Source organism: Diadema antillarum, unplaced genomic scaffold (assembly GCF_040938485.1).
Source record: "Diadema antillarum isolate AM-2024a unplaced genomic scaffold, OU_Dant_1.0 seq00000095_RagTag, whole genome shotgun sequence".
NCBI lineage: Eukaryota > Metazoa > Echinodermata > Echinoidea > Diadematoida > Diadematidae > Diadema > Diadema antillarum.
This window is the reverse complement of record NW_027271184.1, coordinates 453719-476683: the sequence shown is the minus strand read 5'-3', so window position 1 is coordinate 476683 and position 22965 is coordinate 453719. Positions and strand designations below refer to the sequence as shown.

General features: G+C 39.6%; 1 protein-coding gene across 1 annotated transcript in view; it reads right to left on the bottom strand.

Annotated features, from left to right (window-relative positions):
- LOC139726670 (fibronectin-like) overlaps positions 1 to 22703 on the bottom strand; it is a 40918-nt gene extending 18215 nt beyond the window's left edge. Inside the window, exons 1-17 of the mRNA XM_071637656.1 lie at positions 22577 to 22703; positions 21463 to 21714; positions 19332 to 19580; positions 18361 to 18654; positions 17253 to 17510; positions 16069 to 16335; positions 14488 to 14730; positions 13759 to 14040; positions 12469 to 12699; positions 11532 to 11813; positions 10441 to 10707; positions 9746 to 10051; positions 6282 to 6524; positions 5312 to 5596; positions 2416 to 2679; positions 1405 to 1692; positions 535 to 792 (exon numbers count right to left, since the gene is read on the bottom strand). Of these exons, the coding sequence (XP_071493757.1) occupies positions 535 to 792; positions 1405 to 1692; positions 2416 to 2679; positions 5312 to 5596; positions 6282 to 6524; positions 9746 to 10051; positions 10441 to 10707; positions 11532 to 11813; positions 12469 to 12699; positions 13759 to 14040; positions 14488 to 14730; positions 16069 to 16335; positions 17253 to 17510; positions 18361 to 18654; positions 19332 to 19580; positions 21463 to 21714; positions 22577 to 22703 (4396 nt within the window). The remainder of the gene's footprint in view (positions 1 to 534; positions 793 to 1404; positions 1693 to 2415; positions 2680 to 5311; positions 5597 to 6281; positions 6525 to 9745; positions 10052 to 10440; positions 10708 to 11531; positions 11814 to 12468; positions 12700 to 13758; positions 14041 to 14487; positions 14731 to 16068; positions 16336 to 17252; positions 17511 to 18360; positions 18655 to 19331; positions 19581 to 21462; positions 21715 to 22576) is intronic.
- Positions 22704 to 22965: the final 262 nt, after the last annotated feature.

Sequence of the window (22965 nt, the reverse complement as noted above, 5' to 3'; positions counted from 1 at the left end):
GCAAGGTATATTTTTACTCACAGCCAAATCATACCCACCTAAAAATAGATGTAAGTATACCCGTACGTTGAATACAATAATTTCATTACTATGTGATGTCATGGAAATATCATACAGTGTATATGTGCCTCAATTCAAGGTTGCATTTACAAAATTGTAGGTTAGACTATTAAATAAACTCTGTCACAGTATGTGGTATTTGAGACCCTTCATCATACCTGCATATTTTCACATAATTATCATGATTTCTAAACATATTAGTGCTTAATCAAATAATTTCACTTCATTCTTTTTTATCTTACTTCTTAGCAACATGTGGTATTTAAAATTCTTCTCATACCTTGCAAGTTTTCAAATAATTATCATGGCTTATTGTATTATATTGATGTTCAGTGAATAGTTTTCATTACTATATTGTTTCCCTCTTTTTTCAGCCACCAAAATTGAAATTTGATGATTTTGTTAGCCCAAAATGGCCACCAACGAAAAAAGTTCGTATCTAGCCCTGCCGGAATGCAACTCCTTGACTTGTACCTGTTCGTTCCAGGAAAAAGTTCACCAGGTCGGTGCCCAGTACCATAGTTGTGACAATATACAGCTGCCCTGGTGTTAAGTTTTCAAGAGTAGCCGAGCTGGTAGTCTGGTCGATTGTGACGTCTGCGGAATTAATGGGAGGATCAGTGGTGATTTCATAACCCTGGAATCCTGGCACGTTTCTGGCATCACCTATGATGAGCATGAAGCTTGTGGTGCTGACGGTGATCGGTATCGCCACGCCTTCAGACAGAGGCACTGCAAAAAAAGAATGTTTGACAAAATCATAACTGGACATATTTAAATCCATCTAGTACTGCTCAACACTTGTGAAGCTCACAATTATATGAGATAAAACAACTTCCTGTATTTTTCATCACCTGTTTCCACCTATCAACAAATTGATATCAAGTTTGCTTCACGTCTTTACTGTGCTCGTCTTCACATCAAATGCGTTCTCCACATCAACTGTGACTGTGCATCACAAAACCCACTGGAGGTAAATAGAATACACAAATGTACACGGGTTGATATTCCATGAGGCCGAATGCAAAAATGCACTTGAGGTTTGGGATGATTTCCAACAAATTACCCTGTTTCTATTACTAACTCTAGAACCAGCAAATACTGGAAATGTGAAATATTTTGCAGCATGGACATATTTAGGAATGTTATGCTTCACTGAAGTAGCACAAAACCCATTGCATTTATTTTGTGAGAGATTAGGATATGTGCAGAGCAACAAGTAAAATACACTAGAAGTGGCTTGGTGGAAGAAAAATGATCACACATAATGTTTCACCTTTTACAGGGACACTACAAATCAGCAGCAAAAACAAAGCAATTCAAATGCAGAACAAATTTACTCACATGTCGCTGCTTCGATCTGGCAGGGCACAGCGGCCTCCTGTGCAGAGAAAGCGTCAGTCGCATCGAGCACCGCATTGATGACAAAGGTGAAGTTCGTACCCGGAGGGAGCCGATTCTTGAAAATTTCCAGCTCCTCGTCGGGTTGTACAACCATTTCCTGGACATCACTGTCTTGGTCGGTGATCCTCGCCTGATATCCGTCGTTCCTGGACCCCGGGGCTGGAGTCCAGGTGAGGGTGTAGCTGGAGACGATGGTGTCGACAGAGCAGTTGAATATGGACTCTGGGTCTGCAAAGGGGAAATCCAGGAGTAAGATTTGAGTTTCACAGGATGGCATATTGTTACTATGCATTTATGCATTTATTATTACATTGTACTCAATGGATAATAGGTGGGGTCTCACATTTACATACATATTAAGAGGATATGTGTACAGCATGTAAACGATTTCCTGACAATTCTAAGTGCATGTAATTATACTGTACATCATTCTCCAATGAAAATTACTGAAAAGGTCTAGCATTTAAAAAATCATACTTAACCTGAGGTTCTCTGTACTGTCTGATATTGTGAACGCTACTGGTTGGCTGTAGATTGTAATCACTTTGAGTTATTTTCACAGTAAAATGTCCTTTTTCAAAAATTTGTTTATTCCCACAGCTCAGGCTTCACAAGCTGATGTGACTTGAATTAAGTGGCTGGGGTAAAGCATTTTTATATTTTTTTAGTGAATGTGAACAACTTAATTGGTATATTGGCCATAGGAATTGTGCCTTGCTCTGTCTAAAAAGTAGGAAAAAATGCATTGAAATTTACCCTCACTTTGCATTGAAATTAATCCTTATTTATGAAGACCTTACCACTAATGGGACATTAGTGTTAAACTGTCCCTCCTTTAGTCAATTTCAATTCATCTCCATTCTTCCCAATTGACCCTTCACTAAAAGAGTCATTTCATCCCCCTCTCCATCCACCCTCCCCCCCTCCAGTTAATAGTAGTCCATTCCTTACCCGTTCTGATCTCCACCTCAAACGGGCTGCCAGATTGTGGCACATACATGAAGCGATACTCGGTAGCTGACTCTAGGGGCTCTGCTACCAACACGTATGACACGTCGCAGTCGCCGTATTGGTAGAGCCCATCGGGCACGTACCGACCCCCGACTTTCCGTTCCTTGGTGATGTTGAATGGTGTTGGCTGACCATTGACCCATGCTAGGCTAGCGCTGTCAGATGTGATGTCCAAGACAGTAAAGGTATCCTGAGGGATGACAGCTACCATAATAACGACAGAGAGAGTTGAAGCAACATTTATTTTATGGAATCTGATCATGAAAACAGAACTCTGACACCATTTAAAGGAGTATTTGAAACTGGACATTTTTCTCATTGAAAAAAATTAAAAAGCAACACATTAGGATAGAAGGCAGAAAATTGCCAATACATCTAAAGATGAAAATGCTCGGGGGAGGGGGATTCTTTTTTTGTTGTCTTTATACCAATGGTCAGTTCAACAAGGAAAAGTAGAAATTACGCGGTGCGTAATATATGTCCCCGCCGGAAGTAGCATTTAGTAGCAAAATGTACAATAAAGGTAAAAAGATGAAGGTCAAAGGTCAAAGAAGTCAAAGGTCAAAATTCTATGTAGAAGTTTTGAAGCCCTCACCTAGTGCCATCACATAAAGCAAACGGAATCGAAATCGGGTTAGAAATGGCGAAGGAGTAACATTTTGTAGCCAATGTACAATATAGGTAAAAAAATCAAGGTCAAAGGTCAAAGAAGTCAAAGGTCAAAATTCTGTGTAGAAGTTTTGAAGCCCTCACCTAGTGCCATCACTTAAAGCAAACGGAATTGAAATTGGGTTACAAATGGCAAAGGAGTAGCATTTTGTAGCAAAATGTACAATATAGGTCAAAAATCAAGGTCAAAGGTCAAAGAAGTCAAAGGTCAAAATTCTGTGTAGAAGTTTTGAAGCCCTCACCTAGTGCCATCACATAAAGCAAACGGAATCAAAATCGGGTTAGAAATAAATGGCAAAGGAGTAGCATTTTGTAGCAAAATGTACAATATAGGTCAAAAATCAAGGTCAAAGGTCAAAGAAGTCAAAGGTCAAAATTCTGTGTAGAAGTTTTGAAGCCCTCACCTAGTGCCATCACATAAAGCAAACGGAATCAAAATCGGGTTAGAAATGGCAAAGGAGTAGCATTTTGTAGCCAATGTACAATATAGGTCAAAAATCAAGGTCAAAGGTCAAAGAAGTCAAAGGTCAAAATTCTGTGTAGAAGTTTTGAAGCCCTCACCTAGTGCCATCACATAAAGCAAACGGAATCAAAATCGGGTTAGAAATGGCGAAGGAGTAGCATTTTGTAGCCAATGTACAATATAGGTCAAAAATCAAGGTCAAAGGTCAAAGAAGTCAAAGGTCAAAATTCTGTGTAGAAGTTTTGAAGCCCTCACCTAGTGCCATCACTTAAAGCAAACGGAATTGAAATCGGGTTACAAATGGCGAAGGAGTAGCATTTTGTAGCAAAATGTACAATATAGGTCAAAAATCAGGGTCAAAGGTCAAAGAAGTCAAAGGTCAAAATACTGTGTAGAAGTTTTGAAGCCCTCACCTAGTGCCATCATATAAAGCAAACGGAATCAAAATCGGGTTAGAAATGGCGAAGGAGTAGCATTTTGAAGCAAAATGTACAATATAGGTCAAAGGTCAAGGTCAAAGGTCACAATTGAAATTCTGTATAGAAGTTTCAAAGCTCCCATGTAGTGCTATCATATAAAGCAAACAGAATCAAAATCGGGTTAGAAATGGCGAAGGAGTAGCATTTTGAACATTTTGATCACACACGGATGCACACACGGACGGACACACGGACGGACACACGGACACACGGACGGACACACACACGTACGGAGCCCGTTTCATAGTCCCCTGCTCGAACTCGTTCGGCGGGGACAACAACAGCATAGCAAATTAAAACATTCCCTAATCTTGACATCACATGTTGAACAAGCAGGTTAATATATGGATTTTAATCAAAAAAATATATTCCTCAAAAGCAATTACACGTACATGTACATGTATATACTATATATGTATATATATATATATATATACTTACATATACATGTATGCACCTAACCAAATTGGACACAAAAGACACACTCTTCTTGAGAATCCCCTTAAATTTGCATCTCAATGCTATTCTACAACAGATTAAGACTATGTAGAAGCTGATTCTGCCTTTTTTTCCTTATCATTCTTTACTTCATGAATTCTTCTTTGTCAAAGAATTTCTGTCACTCAGATATTACTAATAAACATCTGTTTACATTTACTAGAGGCTGCATAGCAAACTTTTCTGTATGACATGGCATAAATTTTCCGTATTTGGAGAATGTGTGCATGTGCAATTCATTCATGTATGTGGCAAATTCATCAAATCACATCTACTGGGTAACATCTATACCATGCATTAAAGCAAGAGTGTTATGTACTGTACAGTACTGCATCATGAAGCCCCCAGCACGCAGATTGAAACACCTGCAACAGTGCCACATGTACCAAGCTCAGTCCCCATATATGATACATGCAGCACCATAAGAACCGGGTACAACACCTTTTGTACAGGGTTAGGCACCATCAGTGCCAGAAGTGTCAGGCTCCAGTCTCCATATGAGATACATGTACACGTAGCACCACTAGTATAGGGTACAGCACCTTTGGCGCAGGGTTAGGCACCATCGGTGCCACAAGTGCCAGGCTCAGCACCACATGTTCCACCCACAGCGTCATCTGTGTAATCATGCTGTACACTGTATAAGACAAGTACCACAGGTTGTGTCATCTCACTCTGTGCAAACAAGACATATGGATTTTCAAGAATATCTAGAAGATAAACTCACTCGTATTTTCGACTTGAGTGCCTTCAAGGCTGTGGGTGCGCACAGGAGGTCCAGCTTCTGAGACGACAGTGAATACATAGGATGTTCCCCCTTCAAGGTTTTCAAAGGTATAGGTTTCTGTGGAGGCAGACAGGACAACACTGTCCTCGTGCACGCATTCCTCTCGGGGTACCACACTCCGGAAAGAGATGTTGAAGCGATCGCGGTACCCTGGTCCAGGGTCAATACCAAATTCGATTTGTGACATGTTGGTTGACAGGGTGGTCAACGTTGGAGTCGAAGGTTCTGCGAATGGAATTTGATAAAATCTTGTGTCAAATATCAAATCACTTGTATATTATACACACTGAACTAGAGGTTGTGACACTAACACATCGCGACACAATACATTTTCACATACAACTAACCCTGCTATGTAAAGGCATGGAGAAAATGGAGTAAGTGTGCTAGAACTTGAAAGTTACTAAAATCTGCAGTACATGTACTTATTGCTTTGGCTGATATCTTGCATTTTAGCTACTACACAACCAAAGTTGTGTTATAACAGCATCATTTTTTGTACATTGTAGACCAATAATCTACAATTCTGCAGGCATATGAGAACTATGTTTTGGTTTTAAAAGAAGCTGACAAAACCTGCGAGCAAGTTTTGTAGAACAAATTTGATTAATTATCTGGTCAAAGAGAGTATTTTGCATTGTTAATATTCTATCCTAGTGGGCAGATAATTCTACTTGAATGCAGCTCTAAAAACTAGACTAGTGACATAGAAAGATGACAAAACAAAAACTGCATCTTGAGCACCTATCACCATGACTGCTTCAAGATGTCATTGATCACATTTTATGTTCTATTACTATCCACTCGCATTTCTCCACGAATACAGTTGTAATTGAGCCAAGTGCTGTGCATGCCAGGTACATCAGTAAATTTTACAGTAATCTGCCTCCACATCAGGAGCCGCACTCACTCAATCGGAAATCATCAATCGGCACAATGTTGCCATCGCCGGGGTCGATAAAGCCGCTATACAGTAGGCCAGGCTGCAGATTTTCGAAAGTCACTCGATAGGGGTCATTTGGATCGGGCAAGATCGTGACACCGTCAGATGGCGTGATGTTGTAGGTGAACCTTGTTCCGTTGACCCCATGCAGGAACTCAATCGAGTCATTGGTTGTCATAGTTACAAGGACCTCATTTTCTCTGGGATCCTCTGAAACATTAGAGATAAGATATTAACAAAAAAACAACAACACACATTAAATACGCAATAAAATGCAATGCTCCTGATAACAAGATCAGGTAACTGGTGAAGAGTTCACCTTGACAGACAAGCCATGGGTAAACAGAACAAACACAAAAAATATGAGGAATGGCCTAACTTACCAATAAATACTGTATACGCTATAATTCTCGCGTACATACATTTTCGCGAATTGCCGCTGTCACACATTTTCGCGAGTGGTTAAATTCGCGATTGGGGGACCAGAGAAAATATGAAGTGGCAAAGAAAGTGTGAATTTTCAACTTACTAGCATATGAATGACTAGTTTCTAGTTATACACTGCATGAAAAAGACTTGCCAAACTCTGCGAACTAGTAAGTTAGAATTCAACATTTTTGAAGTGGTTAAGTCCATCGCGCTAGATTTCTGACGAGTGGTCCCCTTGCGATAATGGATTGGCTCTCTACAGTATTCGTAAGTAGACGTGGACGTGCGTAAACAAGCTTAGCCAGTTGGTCTGTTCGGTAAGCCGTGACATGGTATTCTAGTACTGAAATGTTCGTATCATCAAGGCAAGGGATTCATTTTGGAAGGTAATATTTTCGCGTGTTGTTAATTTCGCGAATAGCTCCCGACTCGCGAAATTCGCGAAAATAAAACCCCTGCGAAATATATAGCGTATACAGTATGTATCAAACTGTCATATGTAAATATGCATCTGCAAATTACATACATATCTATGATGGAAGACTCTTTATTCTCCCTTTCAATAACAAAAGGAGCAGTCCTCAGATCATACCTGAAGCAGACAAAAGAATCACGACACTTCGAACTAGAAAAAACAACAAGAGACCCGCGGGTCTAGCGCTCACCTGAGTATCGCAAGTTCACCTTTCACGCAGTCACTAATCTAAATTAAAATTTGACCAGGCATTCTCAAGTAGAAGATGAAAATGTACAATAAGGGCCCAATTTTTTAAAGATTCCTTAATTTGGGGGGATTGGGGCCCCCTGGGGCCCTCTGGGTGGGGCATGGTGCCCATTTTGATAAATTGAGATCCTGACCCCCTAGGGATGCTACCTGCCAAGTTTGACAAAAATCCATCATGAGGTTTTCAGGAAGAAGATGAAAATGTACAATTCAGGCCCCCATTTGGACCCTTCCAACCACCCCCCCCCCCCCCCCTACCCAAGAGGGGCACCCCTGGATCTCCTATGAACAAACTTCAAACTACAGTCATTAATGTACTCACTCATAATAGTATCTCAGCTCTATAACTTCTGATTCTAGAGAAGATTTATAAAGATTCCTTCATTTGGGGGGTTTGGGACCCCTGGGGGCCCCCTGGGTTGGGCATGGTGCCCATTTTAACAAATTGAGATCCTAACCCCCTAGGGATGCTACCTGCCAAGTTTGGTGAAAATGGGTCATGGGGTTTTCAAGAATAAGATAAAAATGTACAATTTAGGCCCCATTAGGACCCCTCCTCACCCCCTCCCCTGGGTCCCAAGGGGGGCACCCCTGATTCTGCCATGAACAAACTTGAAACTACAGTCATCAATGTACTAACTCATAGTATTAACTTAGCTCTATCACTTCTGGTTCTAGAGAAGAAGATTTTTGCGGATTCCTTAATTTTGGGGGGTTTGGGCCCCCTGGGGGCCCCCTAGGTGGGGCATGGTGCCCATTTTAACAAATTGAGTTCCTAACCCCCTAGGGATGCTACCTGCCAAGTTTGGTGAAAATGGGTCATGGGGTTCTCAAGAAGAAGATGAAAATGTACAATTTAGGCCCCATTAGAACCCTTCCCCACCCCCCTCCCCTGGGTCCCAAGGGGGGCACCCCTGATTCTGCCATGAACAAACTTGAAACTACAGTCATCAATGTACTAACTCATAGTATTAACTTAGCTCTATCACTTCTGGGGGGCGTTTCATCAACGAGTTCGTCGGAGGTTTTCACCGACAAATTTGCTATCAGCCAATCAGACGCAAGGATTTACACTGATAACTGTTAAAATCTAATGAAATCCTTGCGTCTAATTGGCTGATAGCAAATTTGTCGGTGAAAACTCCGACGAACTCGTTGATGAAACGCCCCCCTGGTTCTAGAGAAGAAGATTTTTACAGATTCCTTAATTTTGGGGGGTTTGGGCCCCCCTGGGGGCCCCCTGGGTGGGGCATGGTGCCCATTTTAACAAATTGAGTTCCTAACCCCCTAGGGATGCTACCTGCCAAGTTTGATGAAAATCGGTCTTGGGGTTTTCAAGAAGAAGATGAAAATGTAAAAAGTTTACGCACGACGCACGACGGACGACGGACGACGGACGACGGACGACGGACGACGGACGACGGACGACGGACGACGGACGCCGGACGAAGGGCGATCGCAATAGCTCACTTGAGCCTTTGGCTCAGGTGAGCTAAAAACAAATAAATATGATCATTCACAGATTGCAATAGTTGCATGTAGGTTTCATCTTGTGACAGGGCACCTAATTACCATCACATCACAGAACACAGTAGTCATGTGATGGTCTTAAAACGACAACACAAACAACAGCTGTTTCGCTCCCAGCATGCTGCGGTGTATATGTTCCCGCTGACTCACGTATTCACGACATCTTTGAATCTTGTAATTAAAGAATATTTGTCTCTGCCGAGCTCAAAATGTACAAAAAGTAGGCCATAGCTAATGTCCATTTTTGACATAGTTTTAAAGAGTAAGCTTTAATTTTAAAATGATATAGAGCTTGTAAAAGTTGGACCATCCTCACTCATTCAAAACGTGATTGAAACAAGAGAGAGTTTAATATGAGATACAGCTTCATAGGAAAGGGAGAAAGAGGATTTACAGATTAAGGTCACTCGGGCGTGGTGTGCAGAAGTACAATTGAAAACACACTCTATTTCACAGTGAAAGCAGCACCTGTCTGAAAATGCATCATCCAGAAAAACTGCTAATATCTCAATTTTGGCTTGGTTTTGAGCTGCCAAATTTTGACAGTACATCGGGAAAAAATTACTCTCCAAGATAATACAAACTTTACAAATTCGAGTCGGTCAACCCAAATGACAGATTTTGGTACATTGCACAGAAGCCTAATCTATGACCTTTCGTGGAATTTGAGCCTGGTGGTTACTTTCAATTGGCTGACTGCGTGTAAATGCTGGACATATCGAGGGTTGGTAAGTCACACGGTACGCACCTGTGGTAAAAGACACATTTGCTGCGCTACTCTCCTGAGTTTCAAACTGCTCTGTGGCATCCAGCACAGACTCCACGCTCACATCATAGTCAGCAGATGGTATCAGCCCCTCCAGTAGATAGCCATTCATGATCCCATTTGGACTCACTGTTAGCACATCTCCAGGGGGCAAGTACTGGCTGTCATTCAATGAAACTATCGTCACCTTGTACGAGTCCACCTCCCCACTTGCTGGACGTTGCCATGACAACCGAGCACCTGTTCTTGTCACATTGTTTACCATCAGTGACATAGGAGGCCCCGGATCTGGAATTGTAAATATGAAAACAATGATGTGAAAGACAACAAATTATAGACACGAGCAAGGTCTAGGGGTAGTCAGACTGGACAAATCTCACATCAGCATGGACAGCTTTAAATGCATCAGTCCAGCATAACAGATACAAATTAGTGTTTTGAAATTTATTTTAGACAAGGGCCAGGACAAACTCATAGTAACTGAATGACATAAACAATGAATGTTGTCTCGAATCATAAACTCAAGATTGTTCCGATTGTGCTTGAAACAAGATATTTGTTCAGTCTTTTGGCAGTAAAACAATCTGTGTGCAAGCATATAGTACTGGAAAGAACATAGCAACTAGATCAGGAAAAAAAAACCCACTAATCACAAAAAAAAAAGTCTGAACACTTACCCGTGCGGACAGTGATATTGAATGAACCGACATCATTTCCACGTGGTAGATATGTTACAACGTATGTTGTTCCTGGCATGCTGAGGTTAAATGTTCGTGTTCTTGAAAAGCTGCAGTCGGTAAAGGACAACTCTTGCACAGTGCTCCATGTCCCTCCACCTGAATAGGAAGTCACAGATATATCGTACGAGGAGTTTGATGTCCACGCCAGTGTGATGGAATCCACACTCCTTTCTACCACAGTAAATCCATTGCCAAGAAGAGGATCTAGTGGAGAGAGAGAAACACAACATCTCTTTGATACTAATTAGAAATATTACATAGCATCAGACAGAGAACATGACCTTAAACAGAAAAGTCTTGATTTTCTTTTGTGGTTCATGATTAATGCTGCTTGCACATTTTCTTATAGGGATATTGTACACATTTCGTCATTCTCTAAAAAAAAATCATGGAAGAGGCAAACAGCAGATGAAGACACAGACCCTACTTGAAATGTTCTTAATGATATAGTACAGAAAGAGCTGTGAAAGATAAAAATCTGCTATGAAATCTCCTATCCTTTTTGGGGAAAAAAAAAGAATATACAAATTCTGCTTTTGCAAAACACAAATAAAAACTTCATTTTCAATTGTTTGATGTTTATTCCAACAGAGCCAAGTTGTTCAGCAGCAGGTTTGCTGTTTCATTATTTTTTAAGTGAAAACATAGAATACCTTATTTTTCAAGTGAAATAATCAATTACAAAACTTTCATGACTCCAGTTACTACAATACACTACTGCTTAATGAAATGTGCAAGTATGGAGTATTCCATTGGAAAGGTGTGAAATTTGATGTAAAGACTAATAGCCTCCTCTACAGTGGCTTTGCAGAAAACACAACAGAATGTTTCATTTATCCTGTTATCATTATTCTAGTTTAAGCCAAGTGCTATTCCACTACCAAAAATACTGACGCAAACCAGATATGATCTAACCCTGGTATTTAAACGGATAAGCAAGATGAAATGCTATCACGTGTCTGTATGCGCTCGATTGGGGCAGCACTTAAAAAGTTGGGAAAGAAATGATATCCGTGGAGATCACTCACCAGTGGTGGCTGTGACCATGGTGGCCCCACTCTCAGTGGTCCTGGAAACCGCCCTGACTGAAATCTGGTAGGAGTGGTCCGGATGCAGCAGAGAGAGAGTGTAGTTTGCCGCTTCTTCTTCACTCACGCTGACGGTCATCACGGTCTCGCAGCTGAATGGGTCATCCGAGAGAGACGTGTAGTTGACCATGTACTCCTGGACGACGCTGGGCCCTGGTGAAATGGACAGCATTACTGAAGTCGCTGTGACACCGGTGACGTCCACAATAGGATCCGTTGGAGCTACAAGGAGAATGATGCATTAGATATAGAGAGATTGAAGAGGGAAAGTGTAATGAACGAAAGAGTTTGTCCGAAGTGCATTTGACAGATATACAAGCGCAAACGAATAGACACACACACACACACACACACACACACACAAATAAACACCCGAACATGCATGCAGTTGCACGCACACATATATAAGCACACTCAATATGGTGTCCATGCTCTTCTATCAATGAGGCAAATCATAAATAGTCTGACAAATCAGCAGAAAATAAATCATCGCTGGGGCAACAAGACCTCATAGCTACAAAATGTCAAATGTTCATATTATTACATAATATCAAATACGAAAGCCTTTCCTTTGACATGACATGGCGGCTTCATTTTGGGGGTAAGTCTGCTAGGATTTGGACAGGACATCACTTAACTGATTATCTATCAAAAAAAGGAATTTTAACCAAAATTTGAGATACAAGGTCTTGTCACCCCAGTGATGATGTAGCAGATACATTAATAGGGTCACTTATCATAGTCATATATATACATACAGTACACAATGCACTTTGCAAACGTGTATCAGGTAGGTGTCATTTTAACAGCTAGACGTACAAGTGTACTTGACTGCTGATCATAAGCTTTGTTGCAAGGAGCGTAATATCATCCTTACCAAGGTCAAATTCATATGTTGCAATGACTGTATTCTGCGACAAGATCTGGACGTGATACGGTTGCCCAGGGGTCAAATCAAAGAAAGAGAGTCGGTTGAAGTCTCCCGGAACAGTACGGGCACCATCGGATGGAGTGATGTTAAAGATACTGTCAGATGACCCACCATGAATAAGCCAGATTGATGTTTCATTTCGGGCAATTTCAATCACTGTGCTTGAATTCAAAGAGGCTGCACAGACAGAATATAAGAAATGATGGAGAAAAAACAAACAAACAAACAGGTACAAAACTTGTATGAAATTTGTCAGAATAAATAACTGTGTTCAGGTACAACTTGACAACACATGCCCTGTTATCACTTAACATTCATTCAATGAGAACTGCAGATTCTTATTCAGCAAAGTCCAAGTGACACCGCTGTATGCATCTATGTTTCTTACATGACAGAAAATGCAAATATGAACACTCTGAAATTAAGACTAGGAAAAAATGATGAAATGACAAAAGCTGATATACATTGATATATCTTCCTTTTCCTTTTGTTTTAAGATGAGTAGCGCATCAAATTTTCATCACATCCAATTGGCAATTCTCACAATCAACCAGTAACAGCTTTCTGACAAACTCTTGTTCTACTAGTTCATGACATTATACAAATGTACAAAGTCATATTACCAGATTGAGTACCTACCATGGTATAGCTGTTGTGAAAACAGTTCGGGGTTTATAAATTATGGTGACATACACTGTACACTGTATAACCCTTGATGTGCGCTATGTCTGAAATGGGCCTGTCCAAAAACATTACATCCATGCAATAGAACTTAATAAATTGCCCTAGACCTTTGACCTTTATGCTGCTAATACAGAGTACATAATGTATTTCAACAACTTTGCTTTGATCTACAGATAAATAATGCCTCCGGCACCACTTCGTGGCGGAGGCATAAAAATGTACCATAGCATGACTGAATGACACTGGATGATTGATACTTTCAAATATCTCGGAGTCTGGTTAGACCCACTGTTCACATAGAAGGAACACATTCAATATACCAGATAGATAGATAGATAGATTAGATAGATTAGATAGATAGATAGATAGATAGATAGATAGATAGATAGATAGATAGATAGATTAGATAGATAGATAGATAGATAGATAGATAGATAGATAGATAGATAGATAGATAGATAGATAGATAGAGAGATAGATGAAAAGATAGATATGAGAGAAAGTGAGAGATAGAAAGACAGAGGCTATTGCAAAACACAGAAATTGGATTACGTGTCATAATCTCCTCTGATCGCACCGCACTGGTCAGCTCTTCGGGGGTCAACAGCAGCGACTGCACCCTAATGGTGTAGTTTGTCAGAGGTCTTACATCGAAAGTGTAAGAAGTCATGGTGGCTTCCACCCTAAACTCCTCTTGCTCGGGCGCATCACCCTCATAGGATGTGAGCATGAGAAGAAAGCCGTCCACATCCCCAACCATTGGGGGGTTCCATGCTACTGTGGCAGAAGTAGGCTGAGTCTCAGTAATGCGAAGACCTCCCACAGGATCAGGATCTACATGGCAAAAAAGAATAAATGGGGAGGGAAAGGGGGGAAGAAATGAGTCAATCTTGGCATTGTACAAGCAGAACGGTTAATTGAGAACAAAAAGCAACACAAGCTGGAAATTCATGCAAATGTATATCATCTTGAACAAGAGGTCTTAAACAAACTCCAATGCATCATAAGTATTAACAACTTTACCAATACTGGTACTATCAGTAAACTGCACTATCTTGAGTCCTTTCTGCACCACGATATCACAATATTGTCACTCCTTGCTAAATTTATATGTAAACATTACAAGACACTGTAACAATGACTCTGTAACTCTCACTGGTTTATAAAACAAATATTGAGAGGTTCTCATGAATTGACTATAAAAAAAAAAAAAAAAAAAATCTTGTACAATATGATGCAATACATACAGCACTGCCCAAAAAAGGGTTTCTGAAAACTTACATGTTGTGAAGAAGGTAACAATAGGAGGTTCTCCATCAGCACGCAAGGTGAAATTGAGGCCAGAGGATGGAGTAGCTACATACTCTAGGATGCTGGGATCAGCGCATGTACCACTGAGAAGCGACACACCATTCAGCAAGAGAGAATAGCCCGGAGCTTCACTGAGCCACACCACTGTGACAGAAGGATTTTCCTTGGAACTTTGTGTGACGGTTACCTCACCAGGAATCACTCCTGTGGAGTCTGCTCCCGAGGTAATGATTGAGAAAAAAAAGAAGAAAACACACCAAATCATGATAGAATTATCAAAAAACCGTTCAAAATGAAGCCACAATTTCATTGCCACGGTTTTCCCTGACTTATCAAATATGCGTGTGTGTCGTTGCTCTTACTGTTAACTCTGTGCCGTATATCTTCTTAGCATTCATTGAATACATGCACAAACAGGATGAGGGGTGAGGAAGACTTTGCTTGGACGTTTTAGCTTTGGTTTCAATTTTTTGTCTGTGACTGCTAAGCAAGCACTGAAAAAAAGAAGAAGAAGAAGAAGAAGAAGAAGAAGAAAACCACGGTTCTGATTGTTAAATGCCTTCTTGTCTTTCGTAACAGGAAAATGAATCCTGAGGCAGGGTTTATATTGAATGAAAAAATTGTAGCAAAAGTTGGAAACGTTGTGGAAGTTATGACCTATTGAACATCAGTCAGCCTCCTGACATAAAGTGACCGTTATATGGATGAATTTGGTTATATGATGGTCATATTTTATAATTTGATTATTCAATTTTATTAATACATGGAAAAACATTTTTGAATTCAAATTCAAATGCATGAAAACTCATATTTTGGGTAATATTTCCTGAAAAAACAAGTGACAAGTAGACTACTAGGCAGGAGACATCAGACATGTGTGATCAAAACAACTATTATCAGGCCTTTTAAACAATGTGATAGACTTATTGCTGACCTCTGAATGGTCATCTCATTCCACGTATACGATTTTGCTTGCATCTGTGTCTTTCATGTCACCACTTATTATGTCAAACATATATCTATGTCTATGGAACTTTCCTTTCACTCATCAAATTTGCAAAGCAGAAATTGGGGATGAAAATGGTGATCACCAAATATTATAGGTCTGCCATGGTCAGGCCACACATCGGCACTGACTGAGAACTGATTGAAATCTCTATGTGAAAATCAAGAGTGAACTGATATAAAATCAAGTACAGCTGTACATATGTACATAGTAAAAATCATCAGTTCATTTTCCCTGATTTACCCACATGTACATCAGAGATAGCCCCACCCATTCTCACCATTATATCATACACAGAAACTCATGTTTTCAACACTATTTGCTTATTGTTCATAGAATGTGCACTGTACATGAAGGTAGCTTGAATACAAGCAAGTATTCTGAGCCCTATTCAGATATCAAAAATGAGCTAAAAGAAAATGTATGATTCTTTTTTTTTTAAATTCAGAGCAGAAGTCATTACTATGAACTTTATGTAGACAGCTGGTAGAAGGAATATTTTTTGTTTTTAACATCAAATAAGAATTGAAGTTTCATTCACTTACTTGTCATTGTTTCATTTGTCCATGGATCACCCTCTTTTACGTCTCCTGCTTTTGCCACAACTGACACTGTGTAAGTTGTGGCCAGTCGCAGATCTGTAAACACATACTCCAAGCTTTCGAGGCTGGAGATCTCTCTTGAGATCCCTCCGCAGACATCAGCGCTCAGCTCAATGTCATACGTGATATTGTCTCCAGATACTTCATCCCACGACAAACTGATGGCAGTGAAATTGGACTCAATGAACACTGAGGCAGGTGCCAGGGGGGCTGTGGGGAAAAGTGGAGGCATTTATGAATGATTTTTGTCCTGATCATTACGTGTGCAAAGGTTTTGTTCCATATTCTCTGGTCGACCACTACAACAGCAATGAAGTTAAATGTATTTTTCTACCTCCGTAATACTCAACTACCTGGCCATGTTGTACGTGTGCTGTAATTGTATATTATGTTATTTTCCTTTAATGTGTTTACGGTGTATGTATTTCGTGATGTACAGTATTATCGTGTAGGGACTGAGAATACTGCGTTTGTAGCCACTGACAGAGCTACCCTACTGAAACAAAACAAACAAATAAGTAAATGAATAAATAAACACAAGTGTTTGCAATCTGTATCTCCAACCCCTTTTTCAGCTCTCATATTAAACAACTTGATTTTCTTGAATACTTTGCCTTTACATAAAAAAGTAAGTCATCTGCCTCTGAACTTTGCTCTTCCTCCCTCAAAAATAAGATGAGAATGATAGTATGATGGCCAACACATAACCCATGACTAAAGATTGCAAAATCGTCATGACATTACATCAAAGCAGGTTATATAATCATCTTAAATATTGACCGACATATATTTTCTCAGTGAGTCTGCAAAATACTGATTAGGAGATCTTGTCATAAGGAAAATGATACCATTTGTCACCATGCCACTGGACTGGATCTGTTGTATAGTAAATCTGGACACACAAAGAATTTTGCAAATTTGTATTTGTTTGAAGAATTCAACAATCTTGTTCATGCTGACAGCTCTGACTTTGCAGCTCCATTTCACAAAATTCAGAGACATGGGATAAATGTTAAAACATATGGCATTGAAAAATAAAAACTGGAAATAACATTTTGACATTTGCCTTTCAAATTGTGGCCCTAGGAAAATTAAAGTGCACTGTATATAAATCCAAGAAGCCTCACCTGTGTACGCCTCTACACTCAGTGTAGAGTCTGAGCAGGTTGTGACAGATATGTTGTATCTTGAACCAGAATTTAGTCCGACGAAATACGCCATGCGAGTTACAGGGTTTATATCACTGGCGGACACTTGGTCATCTCCTGTGAGGTAGGTAGCTGTAGCATCGTGCTGACAGCCTACCATAGGATCAAGTCCCCATGCCACTTGGATGAAGTCCGAGGTACACTCTACCACTATAAGTTCTCCTCGTTCTGGTCCCACTGCCGTGAAAGAGACAAAATTAGCATTACAGGGACATTAACTCTGACACGCAGATTTGTTGTTTTCTTAGGTCCTTTCCTCATCTAACACTATCAAAACAAATTTTTAATAACCTTGCTCCGTTCAGGTATGGTTTCTAGGTTGCTCAGTCAATCAATATTCATGAAACCTATTATAGCATCATACTCTCGCATCTAAATCAGCACATGTTCCTGTTGTACCACTTCCTTGCATTTCAGCATTTGATCGTCTCTACGAATCTGATTATTTCATCTCTTCGGATAGAGTGAATGGTTCATCTCAGTGTGAACACAGATATACAGTAGCATTTTTACTACACACAAAATAATTAAGTGGTCAATTCACCAGTCATGTTCTGTAAGTGTCCATATAATATCTCATTCCTTCACTTTAATACACAGACAACATCTGTTTCATGTAAAAATGCAAGACTAAATATTGTGTATTACATACTGTACATTGCAGGAAAACAGCTTTTCCGCATGACTGAAATTTATGACAGCTCACCATGTACTGTACACTTGAGAGAAAAAATTAGATAATAATTTCTTCAAATTATATCCAACATCACAAGAAAGAAACAAATAAACAAAAAGGAAGAAAAATCAAGCATAAAAATTCACTTGCATTAGCAAAGAAATAAAACCCTATGCCACATGAACTTTGCTGGTATCAGCCTGTTGCATGTACAAAAGGAACTTCAATCTGTCAGTGATACGATTTCAGCATAACACATTTATACACCAGGAACTTATTGCTATATTTACATGCTGTATTTTATTTTAATGTTAAAAAAGCTTTTCTCTTGTGTAAATCCTGTACACGTACATGTCAATATGTCCTCTCGTTTATTCTGGGAAGGATAGCTTCGCTGACGCGGAAAGGAGTCTGTCGCATACAAAACAGTGCCGACTTCGATGTTGTAGTTTTCCATGGGAATGAGATTCATGACAACAGCCCATTGGGAATCTTCCACTGTTTCAGCAAGAACCCTTTTATTGGCAGAGATTCTCGTGACGTAGATTTCGTACGCATCATGTGGTGTGCTTGGTGGCGTCCATGACACATTTGCTGACAGGATGTCAATGTCCGACACATTCATACTCAGTACTGGGTCGGGGTCTGTGGACACAAATCATGAGCATTATCAATTTCTGATTTTCAAAGGAGGCAATCATACAAGACAATGTTTTCCTAGAATATGCGACAATAAAATAACAGCATCGTCCAATTATATAATGAGGTGAACTGAAAACCAAATATAACCAAGGGATATTTCTACTGTGTCATCTGTCCTACATCAAACTTCAGAAATCATACAAGGAAAAAAGTCAAGAGATGCAGAGATCTCTAGCTCATCTTTGTATATTGGACCATGCATTTTCAAGAAAATTAACCCGTCGAGGACAGACTGATTTTGCTGTAACACACATTTCCCATAGACACCTGCCCTAGTATACTCGTGACTTGTCCTCAACGGGTTAAAATGAGACCTCCTTTTTGCTTACCCTCCCCCACCATGCCCATCCCCACATCTGCAAGAAAATTTTTTAAACTACAGTTACCAAATACTCAAAAGCGCTAAATTACCTTATTCCTTTGAGTTTCAGAGATATGTAAAGATTTAATTTAGGGGCAACTGAGACAAAATGAGAAAGAATTTATCAAAAATCATCTATCAGTACGCATGTAATTACAGAAGTGAAGCTTCAATTTCAGTAAATAGTAAACACCACAGGAAGGTTATCCTTGACCTGGTACAGACCATCGACTTGAATAAGGCTTGTTCTTGTACTTACTGACTCGGATTATTGTGCTGGCGAGAAGTTCATTGGTGTCTATGTCAATGACAGTGAGGTTCACTTCTTGGCCCCCTGATAAAAAGGATATTTCATCAGTGGGGACCTGGGTGGGAGCTGTGCTGGCAATTACATTTGGGTTGGCATTGACAAAGTAATTTCTGTCACCATAATTTGCCCAATCTAGGGTGAAAATTCCAGGTGTCACTTCAGACTCAGACACAAGAATAATGCCTGGTGCAATATCATCTGCAAGATAAGGACAAAGACAATGAAATCAATTACAGCAATTCTGCAGAGAGGGACAGTACTTAAGTCTTCCTCTAAATACATAAGAATTTATTTCATTAGCAATGGATGTTTCAAATAAAAGCAGTGGAACAAAGCCAATGCAACAAAGATCTACAGTAAACAGAGCAAATCAAGAGTCAGAGCAGTGGGTATTAAAAAGGTACTGTAAAAGTGGAAATTTTCGCAGTGTTGAAATTTTCGCGCATTTTGCGCAACCAAAAACTAGCGCAAAAATAAAAGCACACAAATATTTTTGCTTTCCATATGTTCCAATACTTGATGTCTTGATTCCGCGGAATTAAAAACATGTGAAACTCTTCTTAACTGGCCAAACGTTAAAAATTGGTCACACAAAATAACCACTTTTAATAATAATAATAATAATAGTGGCCTCTTATAAAGCGCTGAAAGTATCAATGATGATGCTCATGGCGCTCTTACATATGAAATAGCGAATGAAAAACAAACAAAAACAAGATGCTTACTATACATAACGAAATCAATCTCAGAACATAAGAAAAACCCTTCATGTACAAATTATACAGTAACTTTATACAGTGTACAAAACAGTAATATATCATGCAAACAGACAACCTAAAAACAGCATCCCAAGATTATTTTTCCAGTCAGGTGACTGAAGCCTATTTGTACATGGAGACAACTTCTTGTCTTTTATGCATTATTGTTACTTCATTTTATTTTTGTTTAAAGAGAGACATTTTATTAATGACACTGTCCAAGTCAGAGAGGGAGACTATGTCAAATTTAGATTCCATGACTTTTCCCTGACTTTTCCATGTAAAATTTCAAAATATCCAGGACCCTTTTTCAGATAGTAACTTCATGAAAACATAAGTAGTCTGCGTAAATTAAATGGAAATTGATTAGACAAATATATGTAGTATCCTAGCCATTTGGCAAGGCCTCGTGGCTGAAAAAGAGACAAATTATGAGAGAACGGTTGAACGCCAGACGAATAGGCACTGCCTCAAGGCCTTTTGAAACTTGACATGAATTTCTTATCTTGAGCCTTCCATGGCCCTTGTTTCTCACATTTCTGCTACCAAACAGGTAGCAGCCAATCAGCGACCACATTACCTGCAATTTTGTTGCATCTTATGAATAATGCATAAGTATGCATGTCAGTGGTTTGCTCATCCGTATCAAGCCTGCGCTGCCTGCCTGCGGTAGCTGCCTGCATTGCCAACATTGACACATCGCTATTAGCATACCAACTGTGGTCCGACTTATGAATATATGAATAAGTCATGCTCCGAGTCATGTACGTTGCGCGAGGTGGCAGGGAAAAAAAAACAGATTCCTAAAGGCCTTGTGTGTCATGTTCACCCATTCCTCACAGTGCTTGGTGTGGCGTGTTAGTCTCATTCCTCAGCCATGAGGCCTTGTCAAAAGGCTGGTAGTATCCATGTAAAATGTGTTGTGTATACCACACAAATATTGTCCTTGGCAAACAAGTTGGTCTGATTCTATTCAATAAAATGCTTTCCTCAAAAAGAAAATAACATAAAATCACTAAAAGGCAAGTTATACTATACAAACTTAGCAATTTCCATGACTTTGCCAGGATATATTTATAATTTTGCATTTTTCATGACTTCTCCCGGCCAGGAAAAACATCGTCAAAATTCTAAGACTTTTCCCGGTGTTCCATGACCGCGGGAACCCTGCTATGTTCAGATACATCCACATGATACAAATATAGACACACGCACTTATCTTGAGAAGCTCACAGAATACACTACAGGATTAAGTCAACATGACAGTTAATATTGAAGTGCCAGTCAGCCTTATGAATGAAATAAAATTTCAAACATTTTACCTGTCATTGCAGTGATAGTAGTGTTATCACTACTCAGTTCATCATCCTCAGCAGCATTCTGCACAGAAATGAGATACTGCGTGCCAGCCTCCAGTGATGTGATAGTGTAATTTGTTGAGTTGATGACACTTTCAACCAGATTGCGGTCAACCCACACATTATACATCTCAAACCCAGGGGCCTCCGTCCATTTGATGGTGATTTCTCTAAATGCCACTTCTAGCACAGTTACATTTGACACAGGACTGAGTGCTGTGGAGACAAACAAAATCTCAGTGTTCACCTCTAGTATCCAAGAAGTTCTCAGCATGTAACAACTCCATGGTATATGAATTGCTTCAAGTAAGACTTTGAAGTACTTTTTCCTCTGGGGAAAAAATACCTACAAGACCCAGTGAGCTTTTGGTTAGCTGAGTGTTAAAGGTCCTGTTTACCTTTTGTGCAGTGATTTTAAAAATGTTCTTGATATCACATTTGAAGCATACATGTGTAGGTCTGTTGTATCACAGAACATCCTACCATATATATATATATATATATTTTTTTTTTTTTTTGGCAATAAAGCCTAAAAGATAAGGAGATATCACTATTTTTTGCAATAAACCATATCTGTAGACGGTTTAGTCTGAAAACATTTTTATCATAACTTTTGTTCACATTTTGTATATCTAACAATACTTAACAACTGATTCAAATTTTTACATTGGTCATTTCTATTCTTAACTCACATTTTAGAACTATTTTAAAGCACCAATATTGGGTATTTGTTTCATCTGCAGATGGTAAACTATGCCTTTAAAAAAAAGTACCTTTCATTGACTGTACATTACATTCTGATATTGGAGTGAGTTATCCAGCCTGTGTAAAACACTTCTGATTGCAAATATGCAAGCTGAATTTTGGGGATAGAATTCCTGAGCAGCCCTGGGCTGTATTTCAAAGATACATGGCAGTTTTCTGTACGATCATGAATACATTGTAAGCCAAAGGGTCCTATGCAACATCTCTTCAGATCAACTGTCATCTCTTGACGATGAGCAGCCCTGGGTTATCTAATCCACACAAATATTACATTATCCTGAGCTTTGCACAAGGTCAGTCATCTCGTCAGTACCTGTTGATATTTCCCTCAATGCCGGCGGACTCTCCAAGCCCATAAACGTGGTTCTCACAGTGACATTGTAGACTGTAAATGGCTGGAGTCCAGAGATTGTGATGGGCTCTGAGGCATTTGCAGCCATCATGGGGGCAGTGAAGCTATCAGTCCAGTAATGCACAATAAATCCAGAGTAGCCTCCAGTGGAAGGAGCCGTAAATTGTAATTCCAGTGTAGAGTCAGTTGGTGTAACACGCATTAGAATTACTATAGTAGGCTCTTGAGGCACTGGAAAAGGAAGCAGAATGAGTACTTGTAGTCAACTTCAGAGCAATTACAGTCACACTAAACACATGCTAGAACTACTGGCCTGACAGAAATGACAAGATGTCATTTGTGAATCGTAT